General features: G+C 35.2%; 1 protein-coding gene across 1 annotated transcript in view; it reads left to right on the top strand.

Moving 5' to 3' along the window:
• The window catches only part of LOC108747281, a 27,658-nt gene extending 5,775 nt beyond the window's left edge, over window positions 1-21,883 (top strand). Inside the window, exons 2-4 of the mRNA XM_018484664.1 lie at window positions 10,084-10,213; window positions 14,063-14,161; window positions 20,247-21,883. Of these exons, the coding sequence (XP_018340166.1) occupies window positions 10,084-10,213; window positions 14,063-14,161; window positions 20,247-20,272 (255 nt within the window). The 3' untranslated portion in view covers window positions 20,273-21,883. The remainder of the gene's footprint in view (window positions 1-10,083; window positions 10,214-14,062; window positions 14,162-20,246) is intronic.
• Window positions 21,884-23,371: the final 1,488 nt, after the last annotated feature.

Below are 23,371 nucleotides of genomic sequence, written 5' to 3' on the forward strand. Positions count from 1 at the left end.
TTTATATATATATATATATATGTATATATTGATAATTGAGTTTTAAAATTGAATAAAATTCGCGTGGAATTAAGTAAAGATTAAAATGTTTCATTTATGTACTTTGTACATTATATTTAAAATTAAACTGTAAATACTATGGTCTGCCACAGATAAACACATACGTCTATGTTGATTTAGGTTTATTGTAGGCGTAGTCAGAACGGATTTAGAGCGCGCGAATGGCATGCAGAAAGCTGCAATTGTGTCACTCCCTTCGCGATTTCATAAGTGGTTACCGGATTTATGTGTGTGTGTACATATGTGTGTCTATAGAATAAAAATCTTGGCGTAACGTGATCGAAGCATGTAATTTTCTGCTCCCTTTTATTAATTTTCTTTGAAAGAGACCGGCAAATCTTTTCAAAAGTGGAACAAACGATTCTGTTGCAAGAAATTTTAATCGATCTTTAATATAGTTAAGAAATCTGCTGTGATCATGACATCGACTACTGTATCTTCTGATAGCTTATGTTATTTTAAATGTTCTACTTTGAACTTTACGAGGTTTATAGGTAATTAATCTCTATACGTTATTTTTTTTATTTTGTTATTTTAAATACAATCTTATTGTAGTTGTTCTTTATTTATTTAATAACTGCTGATGTTACTATAGTATTTGTTTCATTTTGTAAAGTTTGTTATTTTTTTCTTCTCCTTAATCAGCAATATTAATTGATATTATTAGAAATAATAATTGATATTATTAATAATTATTGAATGAGAAATTACGCACACATATATATAGTATATAATCATTTGTAAATAAAGATGCAACACTGTAAGTTAAAATATTTAAAATAATTATTAGTATTAATTAATTTAAAATATTATAAGTAAGATATAATATACAGGGTGTCTCGAAATTTGCGAATTAAAATACCACAGCAAAAAAGTCCTAAAAAGCAAGTTAGAAACATGTCCATTTTTTGTTTCGAATAGTAGTTTTTGAAACATAAAAATTTACAGTTGGCTAATTATAGATTACAATTAAATGGCTGAGTCGTATCTCGATAGTGTTCATAATCGAACGTGCCGACTCACGGATAAACAACCGTTTAACCGTTATCTGTTAATTGGCTAGTTTTTAGAAACTACCGCTCCGAACGTTAACCGACAAGGACTTATTTTTTTAGAACTTTTTTACTGTGGTATTTGGTATTGATTCGTGAATTTCAGGACATTTTGTAACGCAAGTTAGATTTATTAAATTATCTATAGTAATCAGCTACATTTAAAACTTTCTAATTTTTTGAACATTTTGTAAACTTATTAAAATTTATAAAATCAACCAAATATCTATCAACAATTTTATAAATCATTTTTATTACTTTAAATTATGATTTTCTTTTAAAATCATCACACATATCGCTTTCCTCTTATTTTTGTCAGAGAAATTGTAGTACAGTTTTGCATCGTACTTCGACAACTGTCCAACCATGACAATCAAATATATCCTTTTACAGTGTTTTCCACTTTCTTAAAAATTACCCTTTCACAAAACGTCACTAAAAACTAATATGATTACAGGTAATACAATATGTATTAGAAATATTGTCTTGTCATATATTTCCCGTTACGTATGTCTAACGAAGGGGAAAGGAGAACATTATTCTTCCTATATAGTATAGGAAGAGGAAATAGTAATAGAAAGACCAGTAATATATTTCTGGTAAAATAGAACAAATTACTACTTACTGTGTACACACTGTTGCTTATATTTCTAATATTAGCATTAACATTGAATTCAATATTTAACTTTGCATTGGAAAGAATCGAGTTATCTTATTATTTAGCCTCTTACTATATGATTGATTTAGTTCTCCTACTATATTTTTTTCAATAGCTTTACTTTTAATTATTTTGTAATTGTAATTATTTATATTTTGACAAATTACAAATTATTAATAGACTAAAGATTTTTTTTCTTTAGAACGCTCGTGAAATTTTTTTGTTGATCTAACGTATCTACATTTGAAATGTTTCACGTTTGAGTTTGTTTCACGCGTATAATACGTTATGAGTTACGTGCATGCTCGTTTTGATCCTCTTTCTTGTAATAGCTGGCTTACCGCCAAGGGCGGGATCGTAATACTAGCATAGAAGCGAACGAGCTTGTCCTAGAATGAATTTAGTGCGTGTACTTTCACTTGCAGGTAGCGTTTTACATGATATAGTGTGAAAATGATGCGCTCTTATAACTCTCGCTTACCGCGTGCAGTCTCAGGTGCAGCCAAAGGAACGAGTCCTAATTAAATTCCGTCGGCTAGCCATTTAATTTGAAATAGAGTAGACTGGGATTTGCAAATTGCAGAAGACGCTAAGATTTCGGAGAAACAATTTCGCTGATTTTTATATAAAAATTGTTCTTGTAGAAATCAGAAAAATTTTCAGTATTTATCTCAGAGAATTTTTTTATTCAAGTTGTACTTTATAAATCACCTCCTTCATCACCGAAGGCTACCATGAAATAGTCTTATTACCTGCAGCAAATCAATTTTGCAAGAAAGTGCCTCCCAGCTCGCGAGAGAAGTGAGGAAAGTAACAGCTGTTCTCTCAGTGAAAGAGGCGTTACCACACGGGATATATCCGTCGCCCGTGACGCGTAATTTTGCAACCGTTTCCGAGAATTCCCGCATTCTAGTTAAACAATAGATCTTCATAGGTTCTGCACTTTCTTCTTTCCTTATCTTTCGCATTAAGCCTCATAATCGTGATTAAGTGTCTGCGAGATTTAAGTATAATCGTAAATTGTCTTCCGTATTGGCCACAGTTGGTCTTGCTTTTGCGAGAGATAGGAAACTGCCTGACTATATTAAAAGGGAAATTTCATGCGGGCATGAAATCCATGGCATGAAACGATGCATGTTGACCGACGTATTTATCGTCGGCGTAACGAATTTAATCATAACGTTTTTAACCAAGTAATGGACACTAAACTGTCTATATAATGTTGCAATCAGCATTACACTTGTCTGTAATACTCTCGGATAGCATGGTTTACGCATTAGACATTAATATGCGAATTGCGATTAGTCCCAGCGAATTGAATTTCATTGGTATTGCCCGGATTTCTCACGAACGATGTAATATTCGGTCAACTGATGCTATTATTAACTTTCAGATTACTTCGAGATAAAGGAAGATAATTATACATACATCGTATTGCGATGAAAAATATTACATTAAAAATAATAATGAGATCGCGTGGAGCATGTGATTGCTTGGTCTTCAAACGCAATTTCTCTTTGCTGTGTGTTAAATTTAACGTTTCAAATTGAATTTTTTTACTTTATTTCCTCGAAATGCAGTAGCATTATCCGAATTTATTGCAACCGGAAAATTATGAGATATTATAATTTCCTACTATTAGCATCGGACCGTGTTACGTTAAATCAGTATAATCGTTCCGCATTTTACCTTATAAATAAAAATCGCGAGCAGAGGTATAGCAGAAAAATAATGATATCCATCACCTTCGATGATTCCATTTTGAAATAATGTAGATGAATCTTAAATTACCATAGTTCACCTTGCATGTCGCGATACAAAGAAATAAACGAGTCACCCTATTTTCCTAATATATATATCTAGAAAATGATCATTCTCTGTACTGTTCATCAAAACGTAAATTAGTATCATTAAAGGCTACACCTTATAACAAAGCAATTTAAACAAAATGTTTACATAGTAGCTTCTTACGTCACGTGCAAGTACATTTCGTCTATGTGCAGAAGTTACAAATGCGGAAGATGTTTTATAATATATAGAAGAATTTATTAGAAATCTCCTTTCCCCCTCAAGTTATTCAGTAAAAGTAACGATATTGTGAATTGTAACTGTTAGAAGTCATAAGTTACGTTACCAGGAAAAAACTTTAAGTTAATTAGGCTGTCTCTAATGAAAAAATCATGAATCATTGTTGCAGACGACGTTAATGTATACAACATAAAAAAATAAATCTTAAAATATTTCATTTTTAAATTTAATAAGACTTCTTTATTATATTAATTACGCACGGAATAAGTAATAATATACTTCATAATATAAATATATATTTGTGTGTTGATTTTAATTATTGATATAATAATCGTAAAAAATGAATATTAAATAATGAAATAAATAGTACAGGTATCAAAGAATAATTAAATAATGAGGAACAGATTTTCTCTTTAAAATTCTTTATTATAATTAAAGACTTAATTATCTTACGATTAGCAAGCACTTTAAATTGTAGCCCATCATCTTGATTCTCTATTGTGTACGCACATTCTTCAAACACTCGTAAGCTAATGGCGTAGATTAATATTAATGGTGTAAAAGTTCGCCCACAGGAACAGATTGCGATACGTTTCACCAAACGCGGAAGTATGCCTTTAATGTATGATGGTGCTAACTATTCAACTCTCATATTCTGTCTAGGCATTCGTGTAATACGATCATCGGTTTAAATATCTTCTCCTTTTCTTCAATTGTCGATAACTATCGATTCAGAATCATAATTCCCGAGAGAGAGAGAGAGAGAGAGAAATTATTTGTTCCATTCACAAAGTAAACGAACAAAAAATTTGTTTATTTAAATGAAGCTGGCTAAGATCCTTATAAGCTTAAATATCAAGGAAAAAATAACAATATGCTTAATTATATTAATTTGTTAATTATATTAATTTTTTTCTAATTACTCTAAATTAATTATTATCATTATTATACATTATAGGTTTTTTAAACTATTATAAACACATTTGTTATTTTATGAAATAATACATGTGTGTAAAAGGTGCTAAATTAGAAAACATGTACTTATATATCGATATCTTTTAATGAGTTCTTTGATTTTTTTCTCAGTGAGTCAATAATAAGGGAAAAATTAACAGACCTTTGCTATAATATAGTAACTCGTTATATCCTCGTCAACGCAATACACATATAATGTGTATATAAATTAAATGCGGGCAATATAGATAGTTGATCTCATGCCTATTATACCGGTTTGGTATATTTTTTTCTCAAGTTTTTCTGCAAGGCGAGCGCGACTCAATAATTGACATGTCTTGAATAAATAAATTAATAGAATCATTAGCCCGACAGCTTGATAACAGTCAGAATAACTTCAGATAGATTTATCGGTCATTGACATATGAAAATAGGAGAGTTAACGATATAGATATTACAGCATCAACATATATATCATTTTGACTTTTATTATTTATAAATATCATAAAATCTGTTAAAAATATTAAACAACGCAATATCCAACAGATATGTCAGTGCTTTTGACGAAGACTTTCTAATTTTCTTTTTGCAGCATGATAGAAATTAATTTATCATAAAGTTCTCGTGACGTATCGCGCCAATATCTTTCACACGAAAAGCCCAAAGTTTCTAATCCCATAAATATCGATGAAATGCGATGAGTTATTATCGCGGATGATAAATATTCATCGTCGATCATTTCGTCGCCGCGAGCGCGCGAAAAGACAAAACAGCGGAATGAAATACCACCCGCGTAATGAAACCACGGCGTCCGCCCGCATTGCTCTGTTTGCCATTTTTTTTCTCTCTCTTGTGGGTAGCAAACGCAACCTCCGAGCGAGGGAACGATCAACACTCGCGGTCGCACCGTGCTGTTCGATCGGCGATACCGCTTCGTGACCGTAAAACAAATCGCCATGCGAAATCGTGTCGCCGCAAAATACCGACGCTCGCATTTTTTACCTTTTTCACAGACACATGTCGTTACGTCGATGCTTTTTTTCTCCCGTCTCCTCGCGATCGACCACGCGTTCGCGGATGGAGATATCTGGCCAGCGTAATCTCGCGTCACGGTCTTACGCACAAGTGTGCCGCACTTTGTAGACGACCTCGTAGAAACGAAGATGGCGATGCCACCGATGGCGAGTAGCAGCGAGAGCGATGGTGCTCTCTAAAATTATTTCCTTCGCTTCGCGCCCGATGTCTCTCGATATTCGCATTGTCATCCGAATTTCCACTCGACTGACCATTGTGTCGTAATCGCGAGCCTGATCTTCCATTCCGAAGGTTTCTCCTCGTCATCTCACCGTCGCCGGGAGCTCTCAAGAGTTGGCAATGTTAGCATCCCGATAGAATGCTTTTCGCCTTCACCTTGCCTTTACGCTGGTGCGAGTGGAGATGGGACTGTCGCTTACAAAGCAAACGCTCAATCGAGATTGCATATAATTTTACGTAAACGAGTTCTTTTCCACTTGTGTTTCGTGCTTTTACGTTTAATTTTATTATCGCGTGACGATGATATACTGCGGGGACACGAACAATTTTCGAGGAAGATATGATCACGAAAATTGAACCGTGCTTCAAAGAAACAATTAACGTGTTAACGGAAATATATAATTATGTGAATTATCACTATGTCCATTCTATCTACTCTGCTTTGATGTAAAATTGAAGAGAAAACTAATTCGCGAGCTGGCTTTTGACACAGCTTGTAAATAAATCGTAAAGCTCTTTCAGCTATTGCTTCTAATTCTAAATTTCTAATTCTAATTACAGAAAACAAAAAATCAATAAATGCATTCAGTAAAAACTAATTTTAAAACGGAATACTATTGTATTTTGTTCTACAACTTTTATATTTGATTGTTTTATATTTCATATCTCATTGAGCATTTCAAATATAATAAAAAAACAAAGATTAAAGTGGGAAACCTAAAAATCTGTTATAATTTATATGTTTATATAAAATTTCTTTTTTACAGAACACTTGTCTAAAATATTATCACACATTTCAAATCTATTTTGTGCATTTTAATTACGCTTTATACATTGCGTTTGTAATGTTCTTTGTCAATTGGTAAGAGTCAAATAGTTAAATAAAATTCAATATAATAGTCTAAGATATAAAATATATTATACTCTGTGTAAATTGAAATTAAAACATTACATGTTTCGGCGTTTAAATTGAGCCACCTTCAGATATAAAAAAATTTTACGCAGTGTTAGTAAAATGATGACGACAATAATGTGAAAATGTACATATGTATATAAAATGAGGCCCGATGAATATTTTATAGAGGAACCGAAATCGCTCGTAAACGATTGAACGACCGATTGTATATTATAATAAATGAAGTTATAAATTAGTCAAATCATTTAACAATAAAAGACTTTTGCTAAGCAAACAAAACGTTACCCTGATAAAAGACTGATAGCACAATTTAGACGCCAAAACATGTAATACGCTTTTAATTTCAATTTATAGAGTATAATACATTTTATATCTTAGTCTTAGACTATTACATTGAATTTTATTTAATTATTTGTCTCTTGCATGCCCTTTCTAATTTCGATTGTTTTTGTACATTAAGAGTTCTTTGTTCTTATTTAATTTAATTATCAATTTATATTTATTGTATTACACGACTTCTGCGTGACTATTCCTAGATCAACTGAGATCGACGGCTGTTTATTAGATGACTAATCAACAAAGTAAATTATCCTGAAGGCACGCGACCGCGTTTGATAAGAATCAGAAACAAGAAAGCGTGTGCGTCTATAAAAAAAATCATGATTAGTCCGCGCGTTTACCTTCTTTTAATGAACGTTATTAATTAAAAGTGCTGTCAATCTACCGCGTCCCGCGAGCCTGTGTCATTAGCCTGTCTTTCCACACACGTACTCTCTGCGATACGATCATTATTTCATATTTCGCCGAATAAATGTTCGCTTCATTGCATCATTGCATGGCGAGTTTCGGTCCATCAATTACGTATCGTTTACGGCAATGTGTTATTGCATTATTATCGTAAGATAATAACCCGGCCGCTCGGAATTATATATAAAAATGATTCACGGTATACATCAACAAAAAAAAAAAAAAGATATTGAATCACTGCACGTCTCGTCGTTAATTTTCTGATATCGATCGTTGTATCGTAAAAAGATGCTGTCGTGATCAAAGTTTCAGAATCCTGATGATCTTAGAGCCGCTACTGCAAAAATCACCGATCTCGAGATTCCTGTCCGAACATTAATCTGCAAAGTGTACATTGCTTTCGTATTTGTCTTCGCACGATTAGCTTGTTCCGTTCCGATAAACTGCACGCGCAGTGTTCGATTTTAAAGTTAAACCACCGAGCGGCCAGCTGATTCGCCTTGACATTGCACCGGCGAAAGAAAACCATGCGAAAAGAGACTCGACGGAAAGCGGCCGTGGCGGCGCGGCGGCTCACCTTGCCTTTGATACGGAAATCTCGCGGACAAACGAACCGCAGCGAACGAACTCGGTATTGCTCCGATCGTGCCGACACTCGAGGTAACCTTTATCCGAACGATTACCTCGAGAGGCAGCTAGCTCCGTAATTGAGCTCGAGAAATGATGTCCTTCGACAATGATGATCTCCTCGACGCGTTTTTGATACCTGATCATCGAGAGATACCGTACGTAACGTAAATCGGCCGTAACGATTTCGTCAAGAGCTTTACGTAAGGAAACGATATCGCGACGAAGAAAGAAATTGGGACCTGATGATTTATCTCCCCTCCCCCTTTTTACTCCACCTTTTTTTTGCGTAAGGACCACATAAAATTCATGATGCGATAACGGATTTTCGAAGCGAAAACGCACGGCGGTTTACGTCATCCTAATCCAACGAGAGTCCTTGCAGCTCTCTTCATTAATTTGATTGTGACTATTTGCCTTGCGACATCACGGAGCGCGATAGATTAGTGATTGAACACGCGATGCAGCTATTAAGTTAGACTGGAAAATCGCGGTGATAATAATGACCACTGAACTTAGCAAATAAAAAAGTATTCTCAATAAGAAGCAGATAAATAAGGTTAACGAAAAAGAAAAACTTTTTCATAATGGATCCAATTTTTATCAAAATCTGGTTTTCTGGCCGGCTGCGAACGCGTGTCAGGCCGACGGAATGAAAATGTTAAGTAGCATATTTGCTTGTAAATATCTGACAGAGGTGCTATTTAGAGAAATGTATAGGGTCATAAATTTCTGCGGCTTACGGTGGAAATTGTACATTGGAAACGTGGTCGGCAATCGGTCAACTGTAAAAATTGTCACGCACCTTCGTCATGGACGATATAACTTCGCAGATCAGAAAGAGAGAGCGTACAAGTCGACAAATAGGCAAAGGGATATAATTCCAAGGTTTTACAGCGCGCAATTTTCAACGGAGACCCATGGTCATACATTCTGCTTGCTTTTAAAGTCTGTCTCGATAATTTAAAGTCTATACTTAGCGTTGTTATGTGGATAGTATCATTATTTAGCACCTGACAGGGTCTTGATCGGCGCGATACACCGATAATTATCGTAATAACGGTTATTTTTCGGACAGTCGTAACGGTCGAAATTATTCCCGCGATGATTCGATCGCTTGTTGCGTTACGAAGAGCAAGTTTCGTCAAACAGCTGTTACTTCGTGAGAATCCGAGTGATTAAACGCTACGCGAAAGCACTTTTATTTTATTATAATTAGTAACCGACAGTTTATATGTGGAAAAACCAGCGAAAAAATACTATTCTTGACTCTTTAATGTGTATCTTTCGTACGTATCTATGTAAATCACTGCAGTACTGGACGTGTGAATGCTCATTAGGAAAGATTCTCTCTTAGCTGAGCGTGGTGTCGTGTCGCGATTTACAAGAAGCAGTTGCTGCATTATTTCGTAATTGCAGTTAAAAAAATGTAGAATTAAACATCTGAGTTAGGATTATTTTTCTTGTTAAGTTACGCTTCTTTTACACAACTATTTTCACAGCCTTATATAACGTAGGAATTAAAACGAGATGCTCTCGTTTCGCTCTTAAGAATTTTCATGAAATTGATTTCAACATTGAATTCTTCTATTGTTGTTACAATTATCCCGTTTAGGAAATTTCTTTGCTTTTGTGTAAAGAAAAGATCTTAAGTTTATTAAGAAACGTATACGAGTACTAGTCGCTATTTACTCATTTATTAAAAATATAGAGGAACTCTTACAATTTGATGCGAACTTCACTTAATATTTTTGTGATAATTACAAATTAAAAAATTCTAATTGCAGATTGTTCTAGTCGTATTCGTCATGGCCGTCCTGGCGAGTGCCTCGGCGCAGGATTTCAGACATTTTTTCGCGGGATTTGGTCCTTATGGCATTCAAGCCTCAGTAATGAGGGATTCGAGATCGAATAGGGGTAAGTTATTTTTAGTAACAACTAACATAAGATTATATTATACACTGTTAAATCTGTAGTGCCAAATTTAACCTATTTCAAGTCGCCATTGATTCTATTCAATACATCATTATTTTATATTACTAACTCAATGGTTATAATTGTAAAAATTGCCAAAGGACTAGTTATGTGCTAATGATTAATGTATACCATGGTAATATCTTTAATATCTAATCGATATAAACATTTAATATACAATCGTTTCAACTTTATCAGGTCATCCACAAGTGTAAAACATAAAGATTAAACTAATTGAAAATAAAAATAAAAATAAAAGGGTCGCAATATCGGTTACATAATAGTTAATTATTTAAATATAACACGTTTATGATGTCATTAATTAAAATTTATAATTGTCATATATTATAATTGTCATATAATGTCAATTTGACGCTGCACTGAGAATAATGTTTGATTGAAAACGGACAAATGAGAAGATTCTGATTAAATCAATCAAGATTCCGCTTGTTTTTACTAGAATTTTAGTAGATTTGACCAGAAAATTTTCTTATAGTTTCAAATTTAACTATTATTTTGATATAAAATAACGATATATTGAATAGGAGCAGTGGTCACTTAAATTAAGTTAAATTTGATATTGTATGTTTAACAATAGTTAAAAGAATTTGACGGATTTGACTGAAACTTCAGATAGTAGATAACGGAACATTGATGTACAATAATATTTATTTTTAATTATTATAGCCAGATATGCATTACATCGTTGATGTTTATTATAAAATAAAATTTTTAAAATAAAATTATAAAATTGTAAATTAATCATTTGGTAAATTAATTAAACATAGATTTGTAGTATCGCTTATAAGATTTCCTGAAATGACTCTTGCACTTTTATAACTACGCCTACGTCAATTTACATAATCCGAAGATGATTTGTCGGTATATTATTACTGTGCCCGACGGCTTACTATAAAACAATTATACTTTCCTTTTTTGTCGATACGCTATCATTAGATGTTTCGAAGTGCTCAGTGATTTATGGAATGCTTCGGAAGTGTTCGTTCTTGTATATCCTCCACATTATCAGGAAGCTGGGAATCGTGCAATTACGATAATTTGGTCTTATGTTTTCTTCTATTTGCGTACTGCCGCGAAGAAACGGCCTCGTTTCATCCGCAAATAATGGTAGGCATTCTAATATCGTTCGCTAGAATTCCTCAATCGTTCGAAAGTTCTTCCTCAATGTGATAGATTCTTGGAAACAAAGATCTCATTTACGATGTTATTGAAAGATGTAACAAGGTATAATCGCGACAATTATTATTTCACGTATTGCTATAAAAATCTTATAACGCGATACATATGGGGAAGCGTACAATTTTATGATTAATTAAATATTTTTAACAATTTTAATAATTTCTGTTCAGAAATTTAGTAGATAAGATATTAATGTGTAGTTCTACGGAAATATTTGAGGAAAATTAATAGCTGCAGCTTATTATCCGTATCGCAACTATTTATATAACGTTCTGGGCACGATTGACAATATAACAATCGTTTTTATGATGGTTTGTATTCGTTCAGCCGTAAAGATCTTAGATATAAAAGGAATGCTGATTTGAAGTGCGCTGTCGTATAATCAAACAACTGATTGCGATCGAGAGGGTCTGAATCGAATCGTGTAATGTCTTGTTATTGATGCAGAATCTATCCTGCTCTTAGATATAGTATAGAACTTTTACCGGAACAACACAGCTAACTAGGGATTTACCTGAACACGTGCGTGTAACGGAAGGAAAGCTATACCATTTGATTTTATATGTAATGTAAACTGCGTAATTTAAATTATAGTAAAATTTCTGAATGCATTACGATAATCAGTGCATTTCTTTACTATGCTATTAAAAAAAAAAAACATTACTTAAGAATAAGATTTTGTCGATTTTGAAATCCATTCTAATAGAATCGTTTTACAACCAACGTAAAAGAATGTAACGTAACTATCCCAGATTATGATATCATACTGGCGCTGTTACTTCTAAGGTTGCTCGAATAGCTCAAACTACATTATTTAAATGGCTTGCGCAGGATACGTGATCCTTGCAACCTGTTTCGAGCGGATAGTATGCGCATAATAAACGGCTCTGGAATGAGTGTCAAGTTCAAATTCACATACAATAAATAATGGTCCTATATCGTGTGTCTGACGGAATACTAAGCAAGTAGTCCATGTAGCATAAATCACAAATCTTAATCTGCTAAAAACTAGCTATTTTTATTTTTATATAGAAAGTCTAAGCGAATTTAAATGTACATTACAAAAATATATTTATTATGCATTTTACGACATTCATATTTTTTATTTATCTCGTACATTAAATCGTTACATTTTTCTTGATACTGATATATTCCGAAATAAACCTTATTGCGATATTAAATAATTAATGTTTCTAATTTATTTTCTGTTTCTCATACTTCTCATTGTGTTAAGACTATCGCTTAGAAAGTAATTATCAGGATAACATGACAAGCTTATATCAGTCAAACAGATCGTTCGTTTTTTTACTATTGAATATTTATAGCAATTAGTCACGGAAGATATGCTCGAGTCTTTTGTCTACTTTATCGAAATAGGAGAAGAACTAGACGTTTATTACTCGAATGCTAGGATCATCAAGAAAATTATCTTAATAAATCTAGATAGTATCTGCGCCCATATAATGTCATGTCAGTAGATCTATTAATAATACGGCATATGATCCACTTCCTCGTGTTAGAAAGGATTTCCACTACTCCTTCGTAGATAAGTGCAACTTTCCTTTAATCCCACGTAACACACTATAGCGCCATTAAGTCGTTTCTTAAATAATATATACTATATAATATGCAATTTTCATTTAGAAATTTCTTATTTAAGACAACTTCCTAAATTTTAGATATTGATAAAATTACTATTGCTATAAATGTAGTTAATAATACAAAAATTTAAAATATTGCTGCACTAATCACTACGAGCGACAAATGGTTTAATCAGAGATATGTATTTGTTCAAGAATTTTATCGTTAAATTTACAAAAAATGAATAAAAATATAAAAGATATTTATTTTCTATAAACACACATTGAACAAAACTCTTTAGTCAAGTTTTTGCAAAGTTAATTGAAAGTCCTTCGCTGTTTACCATTACATTTAATGATTCTATTTACTATGTGCGATCAACCGCGCATCGTTGCTTCGCCAATGACCATGAAAGTCAAATGATCTTTGTAACTGTTGTGAGCATTCAATCAACTCAATTCAATCTCGTCAAACGATGGGATCGATAACGATCCCATAAATCTTGTATATCTCTGCGTTAATATGGAATATATAGATCACTGGAGATTAATAGATTCACGACAGAATATTTATACAAGTACGCTATTCGACTACAGTATTTGACTATAAATTATTGAACGTTGATATTACTAAAACATTAACTAAGGCCGATATTCGTAGTCACATCTTATATTCAAGATCGTCTTAAGTACAGTCTTAAGAAGTCACGAATCACTCAGAAGGCCATATTAGCGTTTTAGAACATTACTTAAGACATTTTGAAATAAGAACGGACTATGAATACCATCCTGAGATCTTTCCGCAAAGGTTATTTCAAAGCTATCAAACGCTTTTCTTCTTACATAATTCATTGCCCTAAAAATTTTGACATATCTATTGACTAGGTGGAAATACAAGAATAAAATGGAGTTTGTATTTTTGATATCGAGACGAACAATCGTGAGAACAAACGCAGCCTCTAAAGTAGGATTACGCGATAATGCGTTTTAACATGCGTTTCTCCTTTCGTAGGTCCGGTATTATTCCCACCTGGGCCGGCTCCCAACAATGCTGACACCAGCGGCGTCGTCGTGGGCGCGAGTGGATACGGATTCGTGCCACCCAGCACAGGTAATTTGTTCGGCTTCTGAGAATCAAACGAAATCCCGCTGCACCCCCGTCCTCCCTAAAAAAAAAAGAGAAAAAAAAATAGACGAAAGGGATCGGTGGTGGAAATACAAGCCGGCGAGCCTTTACGTGACCAGTCTCTGCATGTAAAACAACCCAAAGAGTCGTCGAGGATAACGGAGTAGAAAATGGAAAGACAGATAGAAGGAGAGAAAGGAAGAGAGTAATATATCTTATCACACGCAATACCTCGTTCCACTGCACTCAACTTATGTATGAACACTATTTATTGTTGTCACTTATGAAATAACATAGCCTACACACTTCTCCAATCCCCGAATTTTAATTGTAATATCAAGGATGCATGCTCATGTGCGTTGTGCATGTACGGCGCTATGACGTATTTATTGTTTTACGAGATGTTCGAAAAGTCATGCGTGACTCTATGGTACGCATATTAACACACTTTAAATCCAGCAATGGTGTTATATGATGTAAAGAAATATGTTTTACGTGACTATAGTGTTAAGTACAAAGAGCATGTCAATTAATTATGCAAGTTTTTCCAAAGTCGCTCGAAAAAAAGATTACATATATTTATGATAATATTGCTGGTTTATTAACATTGCAAATGTAAAGCGTTAATATTTATGTCAAGGAATCATAACTTAAAGCGATATCGAATCTTGCAATATTGCATTTCGATACGCAATGTTGCATTTCGATACGCAGTATATTAAAATGATAAAACGTGATCGCAAGCTACGTGAAAGTTCGGACATTCTTATAATTGTTAAGTTACGATATACATAAATACGCTGTAAATTAATAAAAAAAAAAAAAAAAAAAAAAAAAAACAACAACCCTCAGCATATAATCGTCGTAAATCTGACGTACGCATAAGCGTTGTAATTTTTGATCTCCTCTCTTGTAAAAAATTGGCTTATTAAAAGATGTGTGAGTCACTCGATTCTCCGACTGCGGTGTCGAATACACTCTGAGAATTGGCAGAAACCGCAAAAATTCTCTTCCCTTACTATTCGTTATGTTGTCGCGAAGGTCGATTTCGTCTTACCGGCCCGACATTTGATCCTTGAATCTCGTCGTTTTGCGAGCGTGCTAATGATATTCTGTCGTTCACGTCGAGGACGACAATCAGCTTTTCTCATTACGTACATCCCGGAAAGTTGTACGTTGAGATAGTACAATATTACGAATGGACGGCTGCGATTGCGAGCATGCTATAAGGCTTTAAATTTTCAACGTTTCGCTCGTCTCGCTTGTTCTCCGTCGTGATTCTCTTCGAAGATTGGACGATCAGTTCGAGAATCGAGAGCCGCGACAGCGAGAAGCGATACTAATATGTGGTACGCGGGTCCTTTAGCTAAGTAATGTGCACCGCAGCATGTCTGGTGACAGAAAATGCACTAGCAGATAGTTACCGTAATCTCCTGCACTGCGCAAGGTAAGTCCATGTAGAAAAAAGTAATATATCTAATATCCGTAACGCGTTATTGGTTTGCCATAATTGGTCTCCGCAAAATGTTGCAGTGAACGTTCAATAAATGTTCTCCTTTTTTCTCTGTAATTACACAACGTTGAGCATGAATCATTTTTTTCGATATACAATAATAAAGACTTTCGCCAGATCGTTATCCTATTAACCTTGTCAGGTCCAACAAGCCGCTTTACCGATCACCCGCGAAGTGGGTGAGAGTCAGAAAGCGAGATCCTGCGGGATCCCGCATCTGCAAATCGGGAATCCGAAACGAATCGTAGAACCGTGAAACGAGTTTCCTTGCGTAATCGGATCCCCACGATTTCCGCGACGTAATATGCGGGGAGAACAACGTGTCTCTTCCGGTAATTTGAGCGTACACTCGGCTTTCATTTCACGCGCCGTCCTTCGCACCTGCGCTTAGCCGCACGGTAGACTCATCAAGTGGCATAACGAGACGTAATGAGAAAAAGAGAAAGAGGGAAAAAGAGAGCGAGAAAAGAGAAGATCACTAACCGAGGCGTGCGGAGATGGAACTTGTACTTCCTCCTTCCGCAAAAACGTAGACATACACAACTGTATTACCGGTTTCCTCGCGCAGAGAATCTTCAGCCTTGGAACATAAGCACGAGGGGGTCCGCGACGGTTCGGTGAAAGCGATTTCGACGAGGCTGCTTGGCCTCGTGGCGGTTTACAAACTCGTTTTATGCGTAACCTTACTTAAGTTACTCCATTGCGCGTAACAGGTGTTACGAGGTCGTCAAGGCGACAAGGTTGCCTTTTTGGTCAGCGACGCAGACACCGGAAGAGAGAGAGAGAGAGAGACGTGAGGATCAACGCTCTCTCGATCCTCGGCCTTTGACCAAAACCGATCGGTCACGCATCACGGTCAAGTTCAATCTATTTTTTTTCCTTTCGGTCCATGCGAATTAATTCTTGTTCGTTTCCCGTCTTACAAAAAAGAAAACATGAATTTGTTAAGTCAAATGATTTGCAAATTTTTCAGATACGATTCATTCGGAATTCTTTTTTAGATACGGCGCGAAAGTCGTCAAAGTATGTGGCACGCATAAAAAACAGAGTATATCTTTCTTGGCGATGAGAGGAATTATGTAAGAGCGTTCCTGCAACATCATCGGCGAATTCAGCGCCAAGAAATATTTATTGGAGAGTGACTAAATGTTTGGAAGAGTCGAATTTGGTGTTACGAGAGTAATAAAATTTCATTTCTCTTTGCGATTAACGGCAGATGTTGTCACTTTTTAAAAACAGAACGATGATGGGGATCGCAGTTTTACTTCGCTGTCTCTTGATAAATCGATGCTATTTAAGAATGTCAAGCTCGTAATAGACGAAAGGAGCGGGAACTTTCGTTCGCATAATTTATGCAAAACTTAATATAAGAAATAAGAAGGAACGCATAATTGCATACAAGTGATTAGTGATGTCGATTTTAAAAAGAAAATCGATTCCCAGAATTGATTCTTAACAATCGATTAATTAAATAAAAAAGAATCGATTCTGAATAATCGAGTTTTTTATTCTGTCTTTTTTTAGCAACTTGTAAAGATTACTTGATAAGATTAAAATAGATACAATATTAACAAAAACTTATAGACCAGGTGCAATAATTAAATTCACAAATTTCATACAACATAATTATTATTTATTAGTTTATGGCTTAAAAACTCTTCATTTAATAACACATTATATCTATGAAAAATTGGATCGATTTCGAAAGAATCGAAAAATAAAAAATCGATTTTTCAAGAGCAAAAAGAATTGATTTTCGATGCATCAATTTAAGAATCAACATCACTATAATACATTTCGATGTTCGATATTACAATAGCTCGACGCAATAAAGCTTTGTTCGAAGCTGATATACGTTATCGTTGGCAAATAATATATTATTATAGTTTGATGAAGATCGCTCGGATTGATTTAGGACAAAGATTCATAATCGCTCTTATGAATGTACACTCTTTTCGGTATTTCTTGTACCAATCCAATTGAGAAAATGCACGATTGAATAAAAAATGCAGTATCCCGCAGTGCCGTGCGCACATTTTACATAACTCTATAAAAGATAGCGAGGTAGAGAAGAAAGATATCGGTAACGGTATTAAAATACTCGCTTACGACGCAAAAGAAGTGAATGGCGGGCGAATAAATTCTTTCTGTGGAGAAACACGCGCCGCTGATATCGGGGGAAAGCTTGTACATCTCGCACTTTATAACATTCTGCACTTGTTAATGCACGCCACTCGACACGAGAGAGAAAACGTCTCGGGCAATCGTGCTGTGATTAACGTCGTGGCACGCTGGAGAACGAGGTACGTTAAGTCTAAAAGTAAGACCTCGTCCAAATTACTGTTGTAGCTCAGGGAAGCGCAGTTGCTTTATCGGGACAATTTTGAAGATTAACCAGCGATTAGCGCAGATAATAAGTACGAAGTGCAATTTAATTCTCTGGGAAATAAAACCTCTCGATCGCCGAGGCACCTTTTTACATTAACGGGTTTACGTTAACTTCAGTTTTTTGATGAAACTGAAGAAGCAAGATTGATGCCACTCGCAAGCGTGACTTCTATTTGACGGACAATACTTTCGCAATAGTTTCTATTTCGAAATCTCGCGAGAGATAAAAATTCGCGATAAAAATTGGTAAATTATTTGCATGCGCGAATATCTTTATCTGTAATTTACCAATTAGGAACGATCGTATCTCATGTCAATAACACTCGTCGTGAGTTTTGATGCAACTAAATACAGCAACGTAAATGCTGGTAGCATTCTAGGTCAAGCGGCCATTCGTTCCCCTTGATAGTCATTAAACCCGACGATCCGTATTTAATTACGCAACACGCAAAAACTGTTCCCCTCCGGACGTCCTTGGCGAAAATTTATCTGGGGTTGAAAGGAGGAGGGTGTGCAAAACAAATTTTCCCCGAAACTCGTAGTCAGTATTCCCTGTGGGAACGAACTCTCGTAATATCTCTCGATATCTCTGTTAAATACTTTTTTCACGGGGCATTAATTTGGACGAGAAGACGTCCGCGTAGGCAGAGATGCCCGAAAGAAGTTTTTAATGACGCGATATAAAGCGTTCCAGTACATTTCACTAACCAACCGCAGGTATCGATATGATTCTGCAGACAATGATAAAAAATGCTGCTGTTTCAAAAATTAAATAGTACATTTGATATTTGAAGTAAAATTGAGCCAACGCTCCAAAGTCGATTTCACATGTTGATTTCCTTATTGATTATGTTTTGCTACTTAAGTTTTTCTACATGCCATGACTCTTAGCAAGATCTTAAAATACACGCTTCGATGGCAAGTTATTGTCAAGTTGGACTTAGTCGCTGTCACTGACTGATTATTATTTTTGAACGCTGCTGTTCATCATTAGGGCGTTCTCGCTTTTAAATTATAATCAGAATGGAATCCTTTTGGGAGCCCTAATGGCTTCCATTCGGATCCCCCATTCATTTCGCGGTCGACTTTATTATCGAAGCTGCGTACGATCTTGCAAAAGCACATGTGTGCTACGCGCAAAACCAAGGGAAACGTGACAGAGCACTAGGGGAGGAAAAGCGAGCACTTACTAATCAAAGGGTGGAAGACGTAGGGGATGAGGTCAGTTCTGTTCCCGCCTCCGACTGGTGGAACAAGGTGACGAGGGTTCTGTAATTAGCAGCTTTGAAGTGGTATCACCCTCGCTACTCATTAGCAACGTTCAGGTGCTCCGAGTGTTAGCACTCCGGGGGATACTTTTGACAGTAGAATCACAGATGGAAATTACACGAACCGTTGAATGGATCTCGCTGATGAATCCGAGGATCCTCAGAAATCGTCGTCGAATAATGGCGCCAGAAGGATGGAGGAAATATGGAAAGAGAGAAGGAAAAAAGATTAAAATTTGGTTGAACGAGAGAGAGGGAAATCGGGAGAGCGGTTTTTATCGCAATATATCTCGATGATGACGAAGGATCTGCCACAATCCGCTGGAACGGATTGTAAACGTCCCGGAAATGAAGGCGACTGGAAGTACAGGAATTAATTTTCTTTGCTTCGCCTACTCGCACTTCCACAAGCGCGCAACAAAGCTAGACGAATCGGAATAACCGTTATTATAAATTTACAACGCATAATTTAAAACCCTTTAATGTTAGGTATTAAGTATGTGTCCGCGCTATAAATTCTACTATAAATTTATAAAGAGAAAATCTTAAGTTTTTAAACTCTTCGCCGGCAATTGGAATCTTTGAAGATCCATCATCGATATTTTTAATTTTGGTAAATTTAAATATGTAAAAAATAAATAAAATATAATCCGACTTTTATGATGATAAATTCATTGTTAAAACTTTGACGAGAATACACTAGAATTTTTTCAGATTTTTACATAATTCGGAGCAATAAATAATTTGCTTTGTTTTTCGAAAACTTCTATTGTTGATGAGAGTTAAAAGTTCATGTTGGCGAACGGTTAAATGATCGTCAAAATATCTTGCAACGATCAACCCTTCCGTATGTCAGTTCAGAATGTTCGGATCTCAAGAATAAGTTTTTCGTTTGTTGCAGGTTATTATACCTATTTCTACTACTAGACATCCAGTAATCGTGGGACTGCAACGTGAAGACGACAACAAAAGAAAAAATGGTAGTCAAGGTTTTGGACGTCACGGCTCGCAGATTCTAACTGGACATTATGATAGACTAATAGATCAACGTTATATGGTGGTGCGTGTCCACTGAAGGAAGGACGAGCCTTAAAAAGTAGTTCTTTTCTTCTTATTTTTTTATTTAACAATAGCCTCTCCTCCGTGATTGGTGGCGTGGGAATACGCCTACTTCCCGTGAACTTTGCTAGATTGCGTAAAGTTCGCAGGGTAAAGGAGAGCTATTAGCGCAGTGTACAAATAGAGAAATACGTACGATTATTATTATTATTATTATTATTATTATAAGATTTTTTTCTAAAAGCATCAAGTTTCTTCTTGAGGTATAGCTTAATGCATGAAATATTTTAAGATAAAAGTTCAATAGCTCAGTAAATTAAACTTTTATTTCCTTATCTCTTTCAATTAAGGATTACTCGAGACGCACCCTTAAAAACGCCAACGAGACCGAGTTAGTTAGCAGCTAAATATCGGCCATATCGACATTGATATTACGCCACTTACTGTTTTAGTTTCGATATCTAGTGCGGTAATCCCGTATACGAGCAACGAGAACGTCCGCATAATGAAGTCTACGAAAGTACAAGTCGTATTTTATGGTGCATTAGTACGGGTATTCGCGCCTCCGCGTGGCGGTAATGCTGAGGCGTGTATAATTAGTAGCAGCCAGAAAGGACCGTGCACTCCTGACAGTGTGATCCTAGAACAAAAGCGAACGGGACTGAATAGCGAATCCGCTCCGCGCCTTACAGTCGAGAGATATCCGCTTATGAAACAAGACCTGGTAAATAGAGGTAGGTCCGACGCGCGCACACCGCTGGATCCGTTGGAAATGATTAAAAGGCGATGGTACATTTCGTGCCGACTGGTAAATTATTTATCGCGATGGCAATTTAATTAAGTGTGCACTCTGAATCTGTAGCAGGGAAATTTCACTGCATTGAGTTGAAATTTTATTGTAGGCGTTAGTAGCAATTGAGCCAATGCTGCTGCCAGTGAATTTTACCGTAAGGTAGTAGTGAAGATTAGAATAGACACAAGGAGATTAGAATAGACAGAATAATGTCATTCCAATGGATAGGGTAATTCCGGCAAATACGTCGCAAAAGTCAGAAAATATAGAAGGAACGGGGATAATTTTTCTGCAACAATTCTATTGCATGCCTTTACGTTATATTGTTAATGATTTCAATTTTTTACTGTCGATATTAATGAAATTATTGTGAGCTGAATCGATATTTGTCACTGTAATAAGTGGCGTCATAAATTATAATTTACATAAATTGCTGCAGGGATCATTGCTGCGTAAATGACTTAGTGAATTATGTCGTGATACATAAGTGTAGAGGAATAGTAAAGCATGTTGTATAGCAAAATACAAGTGCTTTGCTCTTGTATTCTTTGTTTATTGTCTTGTATATCCCACCTGTTTAGGATATAATAGGATAGGGCATTTTTAGCGGGCGGGATTTATGCCCAAAGTGCTCAGATTGGATTCAGTATACTAAATGCAATAAACACATTACATGAAATATGTACTTCATGTAATAACACTTGTAATACAATATATGTAGGAAAATTGTAATTATTATCTATTACTTAATATATATATTTATCATTCTTATTCCTTAATAAAACTTCGTAAACATATTTTATAAATCATTTTCCGTCTTATTTATAAACATTATTTGTAAATTTTTTATAAGCCGTAACATACCCCTCTCCCTCTATGAGTAGCCAAATATCTCATTCCTATGAGATATATACGGCAAAAATACAAGGATATTAAAAAATTCTTTTTTAACATAAAAAATAGAGGTATTTCGAATTTCGAATTTTTTTTTTCATAGTAAGTACAACTAAGTACTTTTCAGTTTTTTCATAGACAGTACAAAGTTTTTACTGATATAGTTTATTTTTCTTAAAAATAGTAAATAATACTTAATAAATTAAATTTTGTTAGATGCGCGGCGTTTATACTGGAGTTACCCTAATCAATTAAGATGCGTCTCGCCCATAATAAAAAAATCATAGCGAATGACATAGCGCATCTAGCGGTGCTAAATTCACTCCTTGCAGTAACATTCCATGCATCTTGCATTGCATTATCAACTAATGCCTAAATCGCATTGGTTGATCGAGTGAAAAAGTTCACTCCTTACTTAAGAGTCGACAAATTAACTCCAAAGTAAAAATCCGCACTTAAAACAGTGCTTTGCTACTCAATTTTGTTAGTAGTGAAATTTTCACTGCTAGATTTAGAGTGTAGGTAGCCGTTTTCGGGCAAACAACCCTTTACGATCTGCCAGTTTCATGTTCAAATTGTTAATGCTCCGCGTCGTTTAGCTACTTGACGCGTGGCTTAATATAAGTAATATATTTATATGTAAATATGAAAGAGAGAGAGAGAGAGAGAGAGAGAGAGAGAGAGAGAGAGAGAGAGAGAGAGAGTAAGGAAGTGTGGTATGTGAGGCCACGAATCAATAACGGGGTGCCGCCGTCGCTTTCGTTTCCGTGCAATTCGGTCATGGTTCTTTAAGCGCGAAAGATACGTTCTACGTTGGTGCATTTAAATGCCCGGCTTGTCGGCCAATCTGTTCCGCACGCGTCCGGTTTTAATCGCACATGGTGGATAAAAAATACACACCTGATATGAGTCCGCAGCTTCATTGATCCGTGGCCGAAAAACACCCACATTCCAGTTGATTGGCTCGCTTTTACATAATTTTCGCATGTCATAGTCGATCTTAGATTTTTTAAATATAAGTTTCTATATAAAAAGCGTGTAAATATTACTTAATCTATGTGAAGTGAAATAAAATTATTATCTAGAAATCCATAGTTTTGTTTTATCTTGAATTTGCTATGAAATATTTTACATGTATTTAGTTCTAATTCAATAGGTAAATTAATTGATTAAGGAAATGAGACATGATACGTATTAGGAAATTTTTTGAAGGTAGACCATGCAAACGATTGTATGAAAAACTTTTTTTCTTAAACGATACAGGAAAAATCAATTTCATT

The sequence above is a fragment of the Trachymyrmex septentrionalis genome, unplaced genomic scaffold (genome assembly GCF_001594115.1).
Source record: "Trachymyrmex septentrionalis isolate Tsep2-gDNA-1 unplaced genomic scaffold, Tsep1.0 scaffold197, whole genome shotgun sequence".
Classification (NCBI taxonomy): domain Eukaryota; kingdom Metazoa; phylum Arthropoda; class Insecta; order Hymenoptera; family Formicidae; genus Trachymyrmex; species Trachymyrmex septentrionalis.